Here is a 16,025-nt window from a genome sequence, read left to right on the forward strand (position 1 = left end):
AATTATGGGTATTGGTGGAGTTGGAAAATTGACTTCTGCAAGTAGGACCTGCTACAAAAGTCAAGTTTCTTAAACCTTAATGCCAAATGTTTAGGCATTGAAGCAGGCTGATTCCCTCCCACCCCTGCAGTGTTCTGCCATTTGCTTTTTCCCTAAGGCCTCCTCAGCAGTCTGTGGCTCTTGGGAGCCACTGAACTTGCTCAATCTGCTTCAGGCTGTTTGAGCGCCCCCTCCTTTTAATTCACCAACCTATCTTCTTTTGTATATCTAGGGAAGTCTTGCATGTATGTAGAAACCATTACCTTGTCTATGATGGCCCCTATTACACATACAAACTGATAGGTGCTCAACTATCTGACTTCACTGTCAGTGTAAGGATTTTTTTTTTTAAATTATAAATTATTTTTAGATAATACAGTTCTAGTTTGCAACTGTTGACTTGTTAATCTTTCACCAGTATTGGCTTGCAAGGGGCAGTGTCTACTGAGAAGTTCTCTTGCACAAGCCCTCTTGAAAGGAATGGGAGCTATGCATGGGTACAGTAGTGGGAGAGTATGTACCTTGCATGCAGAAGGTCCCAGATTCAGTCACTGGCATCTCCAGTAGTAGGGCCAGGGAAGACCTTTGCCTGACAAAGAGCTGGAGAGCTTTGCCAATTACAGCTGGAAATACTGAACCAGAATGACCGATGCTCCAGCTTTGCTTGACAGGCTTTCGTAGCTTGCCCTTGCAGCGTGGCACCCCTCCACTTTGCGTCATTAGAGAGAGGCCCTATCCAAGCCAGGCAACTGACCTGTCCCTCCTTGGGTTCTTTTCCCTGAACAGGTGCTGTTTGAACTTGCCCGCTACCATGCCCCCTCCACCATCTTCCTGGATGAGCTGGAGTCAGTCATGAGTCAACGAGGCACAGCTCCAGGGTAATAACTTTCCAGTGGCCTGTCCTTTGCTGGTTTCTTTCTTTCTGTAAGGTGATCCTCTTGTCAAATGACTTTGAAATAAACCCACCCTTTTCCATCGAAGTGTGGGTAGGACTGGGACTGTAAAAGAATCTGTTCCCCCTAAATCTGTTGCACCTTCCACATTTCCCACCTGTCCTTTTTCTCTCTTTCAGCATCCCTGAACACAAACACATAAATTACTAGGCCTGCAACCAAATACATTGTGCCAGTAGGGTGATGATCTCTGCTACTTTGCCCAAAGCAAGATCTTAAAAGCAAATGAGGAAGCAACTTTACTGGAGTGAAGGCAGTTTGGGGTCTGGTCAGTATCTGATTTGGAGACCCTCCTGTGAGCTCCCCAGGAGCAAGATGGGATAAAATGTAACTAAGAAATATGAGAATTCATTTAGTTGCAGGGAAATCTTGCCATCAAGTGAGAAACCACTGTCAATATTTATTCTGTGCTTACTTTATAAATGTGACCCCATCACAGAGTCCCTCATATTGCTTCCCAGTTTGGTCTGCTGGCTACCACAGACCAAAAGTCATTGCAGGAGTAATATAATTGAACACTGTGCTAAATTGCTGAAGGAGGTTGTGACTGAGTGCCCAGCAAAGGAAGAGTTTCCCTCTCCCCATCCCTCATCTCCTTCAGAATTGGGTGCTGTTGGGAACCCAGAGCCACTGCTCAATGAATTAATAGAGGGAACCAAAATAATGGCAAGAGATTATTTTGAGCTTCTCTGTTAGATGGATTGCTGGAGGTGTTGGACGCTGAGCAGGAAGTGGCTGAAGGGTAGCAGAGCCTTCAGCAACTGGGATGAGTGAAAGCATTATTCCTGTAGGGTAAGGTGCCCAGATAAAGCAGACAGCAGTAGAATATTGGTTGCCTGGATAGTAATTGGCAGCTGCTGCTTTTTTCCCTTTTAACTTCATGCCTGGTTGAGGCAGGAAACTGGTTGAGTTTCCAAAGAAAAGGACTTACAGATCTTTCTGCAGTCTTCAGTTGTGCTTGTAAAAGCACTTGCAGAATAATGCTGTTGATGATCACACTTAACTGGAAGCCAGTGATAGACATCCTTTCTGTGTTAGACAGAGCAGGTTTTGTAGCATTCAGCAATTTTGAGTGTGGGACCAGCTCCCTTTTTATTGGATTCAGCAAAGAGACAATGTGGAGGTTCGTACCCTCCCTACAGGATAGACATGATGGCATGGGGATGGTCCAGGCCTGATCACCTTGGGGAATGGTTGACCACCAGGTAGGTGTTCCTCCCCTCTCAGAAATGGGAAGGTGCATCTTCCACAGGTTAGAGCAGGGGTGTCCAAACTTTTTGGCAGGAGGGTGACATCATCTCTCTGACACTGTGTTGGGGGCCAGGAAAAAAGAATTCATTTACATTTCAAATTTGCATAAAAGAATATATTAGAGATGGCAATGATATGAATGAATGAAGGTCTCACAATAGTTCAAGGCCTATGAAGGACCTTGCACAAAGCAAGGCAGGCCTTTCCTTTTCTGCCACTGCTGCTTCACATGAAATAGCGAGCAGTGGAGCTAATCCTCGGCCCGCAGCTCACGCAACAGGTCGAACAGTCGCCCTCACACTGAGAGCAGTTGTATCAGACCAGCATGGGCTTCAGCATGTCTCCAGAGGCTCATTGCAGACTGGGAGCTCCTCATGGTCCAGATTAGGGGTCTTGAGGGCCGAAAATGGCCCCCAGGCCGGGACTTGGGCACCCCTGAGTTGTTGGAGGATAATTCAGATCTTTTTTTCTGTTTAAGGGAGCAGTAAGGCATCCCTGCAGTAAATGGGCAGCATTAAAGTTGCCTCCTTTCTTTTTTTCTTTACAGTGACTCTGGGTCTTTAACAGCTACATAACATGCAAAAATCAACAGGTTAATCATTTCTTGCCATGAAGATGAGCGTCATCTGTTGATTTCTGACAGTTATGCAAATACTAAAGACACAGAGCACCTGCCTATTAAACAGAAGTAAGGATTTGAAGGCATCTGAGATAACACCATCCTTTCTGCTTTTTTCTTGTGGCACACTGAAGGGATTGGACAAAAAGATTGCATTGGTTTTATGTTTCTGACCATTCTGGATTGGCTCTCCATTTTATTACTTCGGTTCTGTGACACTTTGATTAGTCCTTCAAACTACTGCATACTTTGAGCTGGAGAACAGAGTATTTCCCAGCTTTTAGCTTTCCTTCTAAAGCATTCCCTCTGAGGAAGAAAGATATAGAAGACACACTTTCATCATTGAATGACCCAGGAGGATGGTCAAAACATTCCAAGAAACAGAAGGCCCATTAATGTAGGTTTCCAAGTTGGTATAACTCAGCAAATTCAAACAGGTAGGGGTTTGGGATCACCAGGGCTCTGATAACAAGCATGTGTTGTATCTTGGATTGTTGGTTTTGCAAAGCACTACATTAAATTTTCCCCTGGGTGCTGGGGATAAGAATAGGCCCTCAGTTTGGCTGTACTTGTCCTAAGAGGAGACTAAACAGCCACCAGGTAGATGGGACACCTTAGCCTGGGCAGGCAGCTTATCTGAGAGAAGGAAAACTCTGATCCTAAACCTCCACTGCCTTGTGGCTACATCCAGTTATGGAAAAGGCTTCAGGAACATAAGAACAGCCCCACTGGATCAGGCCATAGGCCCATCTAGTCCAGCTTCCTGTATCTCACAGCGGCCCCACCAAATGGCCCAGGGAGCACACCTAATAACGAGAGTCCTGCATCCTGGTGCCCTTCCTTGCATTGGCATTCTGACATAGCCCATTTCTAAAATCAGGAGGTTGCACATACGCATCATGGCTTGTAACCCATAATGGATTTTTCCACTGGATCAGGCCATAGGCCCATCTAGTCCAGCTTCCTGTATCTCACAGCGGCCCACCAAATGCCCCAGGGAGCACACCAGATAACCAGAGACCTGCATCCTGATGCCCTCCCTTGCATCTGGCATTCTGACATAGCCCATTTCTAAAATCAGGAGGTTGCACATACGCATCATGGCTTGTAACCCATAATGGATTTTTCCTCCAGAAACTTGTCCAATGCCCTTTTAAAGGCATCCAGGCCAGATGCCGTCACCACACCCTGCGGCAAGGAGTTCCACAGACCGACCACACACTGAGTAAAGAAATATTTTCTTTTGTCTGTCCTAACTCACCCAACATTCAATTTTAGTGGACGTCCCCTGGTTCTGGTGTTATGTGAGAGTGTAAAGAGCATCTCTCTATCCACTCTGTCCATCCCCTGCATAATTTTGTATGTCTCAATCATGTCCCCCCCCCCAGGCGTCTCTTTTCTAGGCTGAAGAGGCCCAAACACTGTAGCCTTTCCTCATAAGAAAGGTGCCCCCCAGCCCAGTAATTATCTTAGTCGCTCTCTTTTGCACCTTTTCCATTTCCACTATGTCCTTTTTGGGATGTGGCAACCAGAACTGGACACAATACTCCAGGTGTGGCCTTACCATCGATTTGTACAATGGCATTATAATAATAGCCGTTTTGTTCTCAATACCTTTTCTAATGATCCCAAGCATAGAATTGGCTGAGCCAGAGTCCCTGAGGCAGTTCATGGCTGAACGCAGTCACGTTCTGGCAACTCCTGCGACCCCACTGGAACCAACCTTTTTGACTTCTGCCTTTCCATTGGACCATTCCAGCGACGTGGAGAGGGGGGATTTGCTGCATGGGTAACAGTCTATCCTCCATATCTACCTTACCCAGGCTTCGCGCTCTGGAGAGGACACTGTTCCAGAACTACTATTCAGAGCCCGATACCATAGTCTTCCAAGACTGAAGGATGCCAACACATTTAATTGCTGATATGTTTCCTTTTTAAATTTTATCTCTCATGCTTCCTCTTGATACTGGTTGTACAGAATCATATTCAAGTTCAGGATTGATAGGCTTTGCAGGGCTGTAAGAAGATGCCATGAACTTTGATCAGGCAGGGGGCAGGAGCTCACTAGAGCAGGCTGTGCAATTGGCTGTGGGTCAGTTGGCTTTAGGCTGTAGTAGTTGACCATCCAATCCTCTACATATCCCTTTCTCCCCCCCCCTCCCCGATGCGGTGGTGGCCCGGCTGCACTCTGTGGCGCATTGCATTTTGCAATAGCCGTAAAGTGTGCTGTGCTGCTGGAATGAGTTCAGGCAATGCAGCAGATCTATAGAATTGGGCCAGAAGAATAGTAATTCTTCTAAATAGAAGTTCTAAATTCTTCTAAATAGGAACCACTTTTCCGAGTGGTGAAGACCAGAAGTGATTGTGAGGAGCTCCAGAAGGATCTCTCCAGACTGGCAGAATGGGCAGCAAAATGGCAGATGCGCTTCAATGTCAGTAAGTGTAAAGTCATGCACATTGGGGCAAAAAATCAAAACTTAGATATAGGCTGATGGATTCTGAGCTGTCTGTGACAGATCAGGAGAGAGGGTGGACAGGTCGATGAAAGTGTCGACCCAATGTGCGGCGGCAGTGAAGAAGGCCAATTCTATGCTTGGGATCATTAGGAAGGGTATTGAGAACAAAACGGCTAGTATTATAATGCCGTTGTACAAATCGATGGTAAGGCCACACCTGGAGTATTGTGTCCCGTTCTGGTCGCTGCATCTCCAAAAAGACATAGAGGAAATGGAAAAGGTGCAAAAGAGAGCGACTAAGATGATTACGGGGCTGGGGCACCTTCCTTATGAGGAAAGGCTACGGCGTTTGGGCCTCTTCAGCCTAGAAAAGAGACGCCTGAGGGGGGACATGATTGAGACATACAAAATTATGCAGGGGATGGACAGAGTGGATAGGGAGATGCTCTTTACACTCTCACATAATACCAGAACCAGGGGACATCCACTAAAATTGAGTGTTGGGCGGGTTAGGACAGACAAAAGAAAATATTTCTTTACTCAGCGTGTGGTCGGTCTGTGGAACTCCTTGCCACAGGATGCCACTCCTAGCCTAGACGCCTTTAAAAGGGGATTGGACAAGTTTCTGGAGGAAAAATCCATTATGGGGTACAAGCCATGATGTGTATGCGCAACCTCCTGATTTTAGAAATGGGTTATGTCAGAATGCCAGACGCAAGGGAGGGCACCAGGATGAGGTCTCTTCTTATCTGGTGTGCTCCCTGGGGCATTTGGTGGGCCGCTGTGAGATACAGGAAGCTGGACTAGATGGGCCTATGGCCTGATCCAGTGGGGCTCTTCTTATGTTCTTAGTAATGGAGTTCCTGAAGAGAGAAAGGCAGGACAAATCTTACTTTGAGGGCCCATTCCTATGTATCTCTACTCAGCAATAAGTCCAATTTTGTTCATTGGGACTTACTCCTAGGAAAGTGTGGATACTAACTGGCACTTTTCATGTGAGTGCTCCTCTTTTATTTAGCAGGGGAAGAGTTATTTATTATTATTATTATTATTATTATTATTATTATTATTATTATTATTATTATTATTATTATTATTTAGCCCTCCTCACCCCAGCAGGGTCTTTTCTAGTGGCTGTCTGCTGGTGTGCTTTTGCATCTTTTCAGATCATGAGCCCTTTTGGGACAGGGACCCATTAGTTATTGGATTTTCTCTGTAAACCGCTTTGTGCGCTTTTCATTGAAAAGTGATGTATAAATGCTGTTAATAATAAGAGTAGAATGCAGGCAGTACCTTTACCTGTTTACCAGACATTGGCACAAGACTTTGCTACCCTCATATCCCTTTGCCCAGGGCTTTTCAAACTGGGGCATTGTGATGCTCCTAAGGGGCGGGGGCAGCCAGGAGGCAGGGAGGAGGCAGCGGCACGATCTCCAGGATCGAGCTGCTCAGGGGGCTGCAGGGGCTTGGGTGCACTTACCAGAGCCTCCTGCAGTCTCCCAGGGGTGCAACCCTGCGCAACCATCTGCAGGGCTCCAATGCTTTAGAAGTGAAAGTGGAGAGATCACGCTCCACTTCCGCTAAATTGGAAGTGGAGCGTGATCACTCACATTTGCAGTTTCAGGGAGCCCTGCAGAAGGTCGTGCAGGGCTCCTGGCATTCGGGGGATTGCGCTGCTGCCTTCCCCCCACCCCAGCCCCCGCTCTCCCCACCCCTGCAAGGACTTACAGCAGTTTTCAAACTCCATGAGAGTTTGAAAACTGCTGCCCTTGCCTATCCCATTTGGTTGGATGGGAGCAACATAGGGGTATAAGTGTGTTCTTGTACCTCTCCCATTCATTACAGTCAAACCTTCACAAGACAGCTCTTGTATCACAGCTTGATAAAAGGATGTCCAAGACCATGGAGGGCTAGAGAATGGGCCATACACTGAACTGGACCAGTAGCCCATCTTGCCTAGTGCTGCCGGGGACGTGCACAATCTGTGTCCTGCCCCTGAACTATGGCCTGCTTTCTGTTCTCTGTAATTATCCCACAAGATCCAACTGTGGGCTTAATAGCCTTCTCGCTAAATGTCCTCTCTGGTATTTGCTCAGTGCCTTTCATATTAATCTGCATGCAATGATAAATTCCAACATGTGTATTTTCTTTCATTCTAGTATTCTTAAGAGTGGATTCATTGTGGAATTAATGCCCTGAAGTTAATCGTCATAAAGTTTGACATAATGCTTGGATTTCAGCTAATGGAACTTAACTACTTGATATGGGGTGGGTGGGTGGGTGGGGCAGAGCTCATGACTGGGTTTCAGTTTCTGAGCTTGGCCCTGTAAAGGGGGCTGTTTTGACTTGGGAAGGGAGTAACACTTCCTCCCCCTTCCCTATACATTTTGGTAGCGGAGAACATGAAGGAAGCCGGCGGATGAAAACGGAATTATTGGTGCAGATGGACGGCCTGGCTCGATCGGATGATCTTGTCTTTGTTTTAGCAGCTTCCAACCTGCCATGGTAAGAGATCCGGAGAGTACATTTTGAATACATTTGCGTGAGCCTCTAAACACAGATAAAGATTTTACTTGATCTCAGAGTAGCAAAAGCCTTGATATTTGGTTAAAACCTTCAAAGATTAATTGGGAGCTTTTTACTTTTTGCTTCTGCAGTTCTTGCTTGTTTGTGCTACAGGAGTACATAATCCTCTCTAAAGTCAACATATGCCAGCCCAAGCCAGCTGCTAATATTTAAAAAGGGAGTATTTGACTTGATAGCCAAGTTATTTACTATGGTTAAGCCGAAGAAGGGTTTCAGCAGAGAACTGTAAGGTGCTTAAAATATCTAGGGCTCAGGAAAGAGATGCTCTATAAATAGGAAGGTTGGATTTTATTGGTTTTAAAAGGTGACTGTTAAAAGTTTGAGGATGAAAAAACCTCAGTTTAGTTTGCATTCATCAAACGGAATAAATGGCCTGCAATAGATTGAGGTATTCTTAAACGTTTTTATTTTTTTTCACAGATCTCCTTTTTCCCCCAAGGAAAAAGTGCAGAAAGCGGTGTTATGTGTTTTTATTCCATTTAGTTTCTTCATGCATTTTTATAGAGAAGCAATAAGGTTGGGAGACTAGTAGAACATCGTGGTTAAGTGATTTATCTGCGAGTTCAAATCCCAACCCTGTCATGGAGTCGCTAGGTGTCTTGAGGAAAGACTTCCTTAACTTCAGCTTCTTGCCTGCAGTATAGGAAAAACAACAACTGTTGTAAGCCCATCTTCATCCTTTATCAGCTCTAGCTGAGGAGCTGAACATACATTCATACATTGTTTGAGTTCCTGTGTACTCGGGTGTTCAAAACTGAATGAATTGTCTCAATTGTTGAGCGTCATGTGTGAGGTTTGATTTCTGTCTGTGATGGTTTATTCACACATACAAGTCACTTCTTCATACCACGGTCACTAAGGCTGCAATCCTAACCACACTTTCCTAAGTGTAAGCCCGACTGAACAAAATAGGACTTACTTCTGAGTAGACCTGGTTAGGATTGTGACCTAAGTGATGAACATGCCCTTACTTAAGGTGGTCTGCACCAGCCTCGGATTCATGAACTTCTCTTGTTCGGTGATTCTCGTGGGATTGCAGCACCCACTTCAGAAGCTGGGAGCCTGGAAATCTCATTGCAGGCAGGCCTTTGGACTGGTTTATTATTGCCCAAGAAGTTATTTCCCTGTCTTCTCTTTAGGGAACTGGATTGCGCCATGTTGCGCCGGCTAGAGAAGAGGATTCTGGTTGACCTCCCAAATAAAGAGGCAAGACAGGCAATGGTCCAGCATTGGCTTCCTCCTGTGAGCAACAGCGGAGGAGTGGAGCTGAGGACAGAGTTAGACTATACCTTACTCAGCCAGGTGAGGAGGAGAAAAAGCAGTGCCTTGCAAATGGCAAAGGCTCTTACATTTAAAAAGAGATAAGACCAATTTTTGAAGGATACGCCTAGTAATAGCTGTTACTAAAGCTGGCAAAATGGAACCTCCATGCTTGGCAGTAGTGTGTTTCAAATGCTTCTGGCATGGTCATCTGGCTCATGCAGAGCTCAGCTTGGGAGGCATCTCCTGCCCAATTTGCCATGCACTGGACAGGAACAGCAGAGTGGCCTACTGCACACTACAGGGACTCCATGAGCCTGGGCAGGCAGCAAAAGCCTCCCAAGCTGAGCTCTGCACAAGCAGGGTGACCTTGGGTGGCAGGCTGAATCTGGCCTGTGGGCTGTAGGTTGCCAACCTCTATTCTAAATAACCTGTCCTATGGTTCCTGAGTGGACACAGAGGTTGTGGAAAGTGTGATCCTTGCAACCCCTTCAGTGTTTAATCACTTTCTCAACACTTGCATTCTGTTAAATGCTGCCTTTTCAACCCTTTGCAATAACAAGTCTTCCTAGACTAAGTCGTGTCTGTCTGATTATTTACTAGGAGATGGAAGGCTACTCTGGCTCGGACATTAAGTTGGTCTGCAAGGAAGCTGCTATGCGCCCCGTGAGAAAAATCTTCAGCGCCCTTGAAAACCATCAGCCAGGTAGAGGCACAATCCTCAGTGTTCATGCTGGACTCTGTATTATGGAAAGACAGTCCATTGTGAGGTGCTAACCAGCTAGCTTCTAGGGGCAAGTGACAAACTGTAGATGTATACACACACCAGCAGGTGGCAGTGTTCTATTTCCTTGCAAGACCTATTAATGTTTTATTTGTGAAGAACAGTCGTTATCTGCCCACCTTTCTGGAATAGACAGTCCATGAGGTCTATTACACTAAAGAATGCCTCTTCAGCCCTCCTCTTGTCAATTTATTATGGCACAATACTGGCAATAATTTTTCTATGCCTTATAAGGTTCCACTAGAAGCTTATTTGCTTGGCTAGTTGGCTGGCATTTGTCAAAACTTGTCATTCAAATACGGAGCCTCCCTTCCCCCCCATCCCTAACCCAGGCTTTTCATGTTTATCATAATGACAGCATATATATATATATATATATATATATATATATATAGTACATATCTAACATTCAAACCTCTTCACAGATGTTGTTAGTGTTTCTCCAGCAGCAGGCTAGATTTTTGGCCCCATATTACAGGTGGAGGACTGAGCAAATGAATATTGAAGACTAAGTGAGAGATCTGAATGGGAAACATCTTTGCTTATAGCACAGACTCTGACTAGTGCTTCCACCCTTGGGCGTTCCCTCTGTAAGAAGCTTCCTTTGTGAAAAGAAGCATTTCATCTGCAGAAGGGGTCTCTGCAAGTGGAACACTCCTGCCTTTCACAGAGGAAACTTTTGTTTACAGACAGTTCCCCATGGCAGAAACACTAGTTTGGGTGCCACTCCTTTCAGCTCAATCCTATGCATGTCTACCCAGATGTAGGTTCTATTGTGTTCAGTGGGGCTTACTTCCAGGAAAGTGGGTGTAGTAATTGCAGCCCACGACAATTTGTTTTTAATGGTAAATAATGGTATTCGCTGACAGGGAGCAGCAAGAAATATTTGCCTAGTGCAAAGGTTGTGGACATCACTTCTCATCTAGATAGGCTGATAGAGAGTTCTGGAGAGGAGGTAGCTGTTGTGGTGCTTGTCGGCACCAACGACGTGGGGAAGTGCGGCTGCCAGGTCCTGGAGGCCAAGTTTAGGCTATTGGGTAGGAAGCTGAAAACCAGGACCCCAAAGGTAGTGTTCTTGGAAGTGCTGCCTGTTCCACGCGCAGGGCCAGCTAGGCAGGCGGAGATCAGGGGTCTCAATGCGAGGATGAGATGGTGGTGTAGGGAGGAGGGGTTTAGATTCGTTAGGCACTGGGGAATGTTTTGGGACAAGCGGGGCCTGTACAAGAGGGACGGGCTTCACTTGAACCAGAATGGAACCAGACTGCTGGTGCATAATATTAAAAAGGTGGCAGATCAGCTTTTAAACTGATCCCTGGGGGAAAGCCGACAGGAGCCCAGGGGCATCCAGTTCGTGACTTCTCATCCCTATGGGATGAGGATGGGGAGGTTAGAGAACAACAAGGCAGGGACAGAATAAGAGTAGGAATTGAGAACTGAAACCTGATGGGAAGTGATAGCCCATCCAGCAAAATGAGAGACTGCAAGGATAAAGGAGAGAATAAGCAGCCCATCTTGGGAGACTTTTTATACAAGTGCTTTTATGCGAATGCCCAAAGTCTCCGAGCAAAGATTGGAGAACTGGAATGTCTGGTGACTAGGGAAAACATTGACATAGTGGGCATAACAGAAAAATGGTGGAATGCAGAGAACCAGTGGGATACCACAATCCTGGGCTATAAACTCAATAGGAGGGGCAGAGAAGGGCATGTTGGTGGTGGGGTGGCCATTTAGATTAAAGAAGGGGTAGAATCCAGCAAAGTAGAGATTGAAGGTGGGTCCAACTCCACCATAGAATTGCTGTGAGTTAAATTACCAGGTTAAAGGAGCAATGTAATAGTGGGGGCATGCTACCGTCCTCCGGACCAGAAACCAGAAGGGGATCTTGAAATGAGGAAACAGATCAGGGAGGTGTCGAGGAGGGACAGGGTTGTAATCATGGGGGACTTCAAATATCCTCACGTCGACTGGGTCAATTCATGCTCTGGTCATGAAAGAGAAACTGGTTTTCTTGACATTCTAAATGACTGTGCTTTAGAGCAACTAGTCATGGAGCCCACCAGAAGACAGGTGACTCTGGATTTAGTATTGTGTGACACACAGGACCTGGTTAGAGAGGTAATTGTTACTGAGCCATTGGGGAACAGTGACCATGCTGCAATTAGTTTCACCATGCACGTCGGGGGAAGAGTGCCAAAAAAATCTAACACAAAAGCCCTTGACTTCCAAAGGGTGGACTTGCCTCAAATGAGCTTGTTTAGCATGGCTTCTGTAAGGGTAAGTCTTGCCTCACAAACCTTTTAGAATTCTTTGTAAAGGTCAACAGGCATGTGGATGCAGGAGAACCCATGGACATTATATATCTGGACTTTCAGAAGGCATTTGACATGGTCCCTTACCAAAGCCTGCTGAGAAAACTCCACAGTCATTAGAATTAGAGGGCAGGTCCTCTCCTGAATTAGGAACTGGTTGAGGTCCAGGAAGCAGAGAATGGGTGTCAATGGGCAATTTTCACAATAGAGAGGTGGAAAGTGGAGTGCCCCAAGAATCTGTCCTTGGACCTGTACTTTTCAACCTGTTCATAAATGACCTGGAGCCAGGGCTAAGCAGTGAGGTGGCTAAGTTAGCAGATGACACAAAACTTTTCTGTGTGGTGAAGACCAGGAGAGACTATGAAGAGCTCCAGAAGGATCTCTCCAAACTGACAGAATGGGCAGTAAAATGGCAGATGCTTTTCAGTGTAAGTGTAAAGTCATGCACATTGGGGCAAAGAATCAAAATTTTACATATAGGCTAATTGGTTCTAATCTGTCTAAGACAGATCAGGACAGGGATCTTGGGGTCCTTGTGGACAGCTCGATGAAAGTGTCGACCCAATGTCGACCCAGCAGTGAAGAGGGCTAATTCCACACTTGGGATCATTAGGAAAGGCATTGAGAATAAGACAGCTACTTTTGTAATGCCATTGAACAAATCGTTGGTATGGCCACACCTGGAGTATTGTGTCCAGTTCTGGTTGCCACATCTCAAAAATGATATAGTGAAAATGGAAAAGGTGCAAAAGAGAGCAACCAAAATGATTACTGGGCTAGGGCACCTTCCCTATGAGGAAAGGCTACAGTGTTCAGCCCTCTTCAGTCTAGAAAAGAGGCGCCTGAGGGGGGACATGATTGAGACATACAGAATCATGCAGGGGATGGACAGAGTGGATAGAGACGCTCTTTTCCCTCTTGCATAACACCAGAACCAGGGGACATCCACGAAAGCTGAGTGTTGGGACAGTTAGGACAGACAGAAGAAAATATTTCTTTACCCAGTGTGTAATTAGTTTGTGGAACTCCTTGCCACAAGAAGTAGTTATGGCATCTTACCTGGATGCCTTTAAAGGGGGAACTGGACAAATTTCTGGAGGAGAAGTTCATTACGGGTTACAAGTCATAGTAGGTATGTGCAAGCTCTTGGTTTTAGAGGCAGGCTGCCTCTATTTGCCAGATGCAGGGGAGGGCACTAGGACGCAGGTTGTGCCTGTTGTCTTGTGTGCTCCCTGGGGCATTTGGTGGGTCACTGTAAGATACAGGAAGCTGAACTAGATGGGCCTTTGGCCTGATCCAACAGGGCTCTTCTTATGTTCTTATGTTCTACTAGGGCTATAAAGTCTTTAGTTGCTTAATCAGTAGGACTGAGAATTAAAAACTCACATACTTCTTTGTTGAGATTAGTATGTGTTATTGAACTGAGGACTACTCAGTTCAGTAGTAGAGGACTACTACTGAGTTATTGAACTGAGGACTGAAACCGAAAATGGTCTTTCCTTCCAGCAATGAGCAGTGGACTATCAACATATCTTGTACTTCCTTAAACATCTCAAAAGTTGCAGCAGGCAAAGCCATCCTCCCTTTACTTCAGTTTTACCTTAGTAAAACTGGAGCATCACAGCCTGTCTCCTAGAATTGTCATGCAGACATGTACAATGAGAATTATAGGGCATTTGCACGTGGCATATTCCTACAAAAAGCAGAGTAGAAATAGTTGTAAGGACTATCCAGATCTCTGAACTATCCAGATCTCCAAAGCTCTGCCCTCTTGACCACCATTACTGGGGTAAGATATCAGGATTCAGCATACTTTTTCTGTTCACTTTTATTAATAAAATGGCTAGAATGTGCTTATGTGTTGCTTAATATAGGTTGTTGTTAATGTTATTACAACAATATATTATAATATATTAATAATGTTATTACTTATTTAATTATGCTTTGATTTATTTTGCTGTGTAAGCCACTTTGTGAGCTTCTTTTTGTTGAAAAGTAGTATATAAATACAGTACACTTAATAATGCCATGGGCTGTTTGCAGTCATTGTGCTATTCAGAAGATCCCATTGTAAATGGGTTTTCTTTATTATAGTCCACATTTCTATTTAAAATGTTCAAAGGTGCTTACAGCAAAAGCCACCCTATTAACAAAAAGAAGAGACTATTGAAATGAACAACACAGCAGCAACCTGAGATGGTGGAGCCATTAAAAAAATCCACTGAACCTCAGTTACATAAAAGCCACAGGACCCCTGTGAAGACTGCAATCCTATGCATCTTTCTTGGGGAGTAAGCCCCATTGATCACAGTGGGACTAACTTCTAAGTAAAAACATTTTATTGGAATTTAAGTGCCTGAAAGAAGAAAGAGACCGATCTGCCTATTCACTGTGTAAAGCACTATACGCAGAGGATGCTATATAAATAGCTGTAGGGGTTTTCGCAATGTAGGTGCCTTGCTAATCTGTCTGGGAGGGAAGACCCCAGAAGGGTGCTACCGCTACAAAGGCTGTCTCCTAGTCACAAGCTGCCAAACCTCTGAAGTTAGGGACAAAGCCTCCAAAGCATATCTTTAAAAATTGAACAGGTTCATATTGTAGAAGATGAGCCTTTAACTATCCTTGTCCCAAGCCTTTTGTCCTGGTGGTCCAACCAACTATCCATAATATTTAGGGGAAGACTCAGGCTGCAATCCTATACATACTTACCTGGGAGTAAGCCCCATTTAATGTGGCAGGATTTTGACTTATAGGATTGTACTGTAAAGCAGTTTGCATACTCCATGGTTTTGCAGTTTGCATACCCCATCTTAACTGGGCAGCTATTGGCAAACATGAATTTGCAATCCATGTTTTGTTTCTTTTTTAGACAAAGGGAACTTGCCTGTCATCCACCTGGACACAGTCACCACAGAAGACTTCCTAGATGTGATCACACACACCAAGCCCTCAGCAAAGAATTTAAGCCAAAAATACGCTGATTGGCAAAGAGAATTTGAGTCTGTCTGAGCTGGTTTTAGAGGTTTTTTGAAACATTAATCAATGACTTCAGCCATCCAAAATAATGCAGCTCTGGCAAAGTTCTGCTGCTAAGAGGCTGAGTAATTATACTAACGGAGTTTATTATTATTATTTTTCCTTTCAAGAACTTCAGGAGAAACTGAATTAGCCAACCTGTCTTTCTCAAAGGTGCATGCTATTTTTTATTTTATTTTATGAGAGGGGATGGTTGCCAATCATTCTTTGTGGAATCTCTCTACCCCCCTCTCCAGCTGGTAGTCCTTCATTAATATGCCTGGAAAACATTTTTCCATTGAATGTTATCCCTACAACCCATTCGTACTTTTAATATACCCATGTGTCATTCAGCTGTCACCTAGGTCCTATCATAGAGAATGTGTTAGTATTTTGCTGCTGAAGTTCTCCTCAGAATACAGACCATAATGTACAATTTAATGTCTCAGGGATCCTTATATTAAATTAGCATCTCCCTCTTGGGCATGACACAGTGAAGAATAAACTATGTGGTCGTCTCTCAGGAATGGATTTTGGTATCATTTATTTTGTGTGATTGCAGTGGCTCTCCTGCCACTGTTCCCAGGATAACTGAGCAGTCAAGGTAGACCTTCCCAGCTGATTTTCCTTTAGTGGACAGCTCACTGGAGTCTTAAGTATACAACCATTGACTCGGGGAAAGGGCTGGCTATTTCAAAAATTATATCCCACCTTCTTCATGATAAAGCTCCAAGGCGGTTAATCTATATTTAA

The 16,025-nt window shown here is 44.9% G+C and overlaps 1 protein-coding gene across 3 annotated transcripts in view; it reads left to right on the forward strand.

Moving 5' to 3' along the window:
* KATNAL2 (katanin catalytic subunit A1 like 2) overlaps positions 1 to 16,025 on the forward strand; it is a 43,263-nt gene extending 27,238 nt beyond the window's left edge. For all 3 annotated transcript variants that reach the window (XM_066615186.1, XM_066615187.1, XM_066615188.1), the window contains exons 12-16: positions 826 to 917; positions 7,713 to 7,823; positions 9,044 to 9,206; positions 9,768 to 9,870; positions 15,127 to 16,025. In XM_066615186.1, the coding sequence (XP_066471283.1) occupies positions 826 to 917; positions 7,713 to 7,823; positions 9,044 to 9,206; positions 9,768 to 9,870; positions 15,127 to 15,266 (609 nt within the window). In that variant the 3' untranslated portion in view covers positions 15,267 to 16,025. The remainder of the gene's footprint in view (positions 1 to 825; positions 918 to 7,712; positions 7,824 to 9,043; positions 9,207 to 9,767; positions 9,871 to 15,126) is intronic.

This window comes from Tiliqua scincoides, chromosome 2 (genome assembly GCF_035046505.1).
Source record: "Tiliqua scincoides isolate rTilSci1 chromosome 2, rTilSci1.hap2, whole genome shotgun sequence".
NCBI lineage: Eukaryota > Metazoa > Chordata > Lepidosauria > Squamata > Scincidae > Tiliqua > Tiliqua scincoides.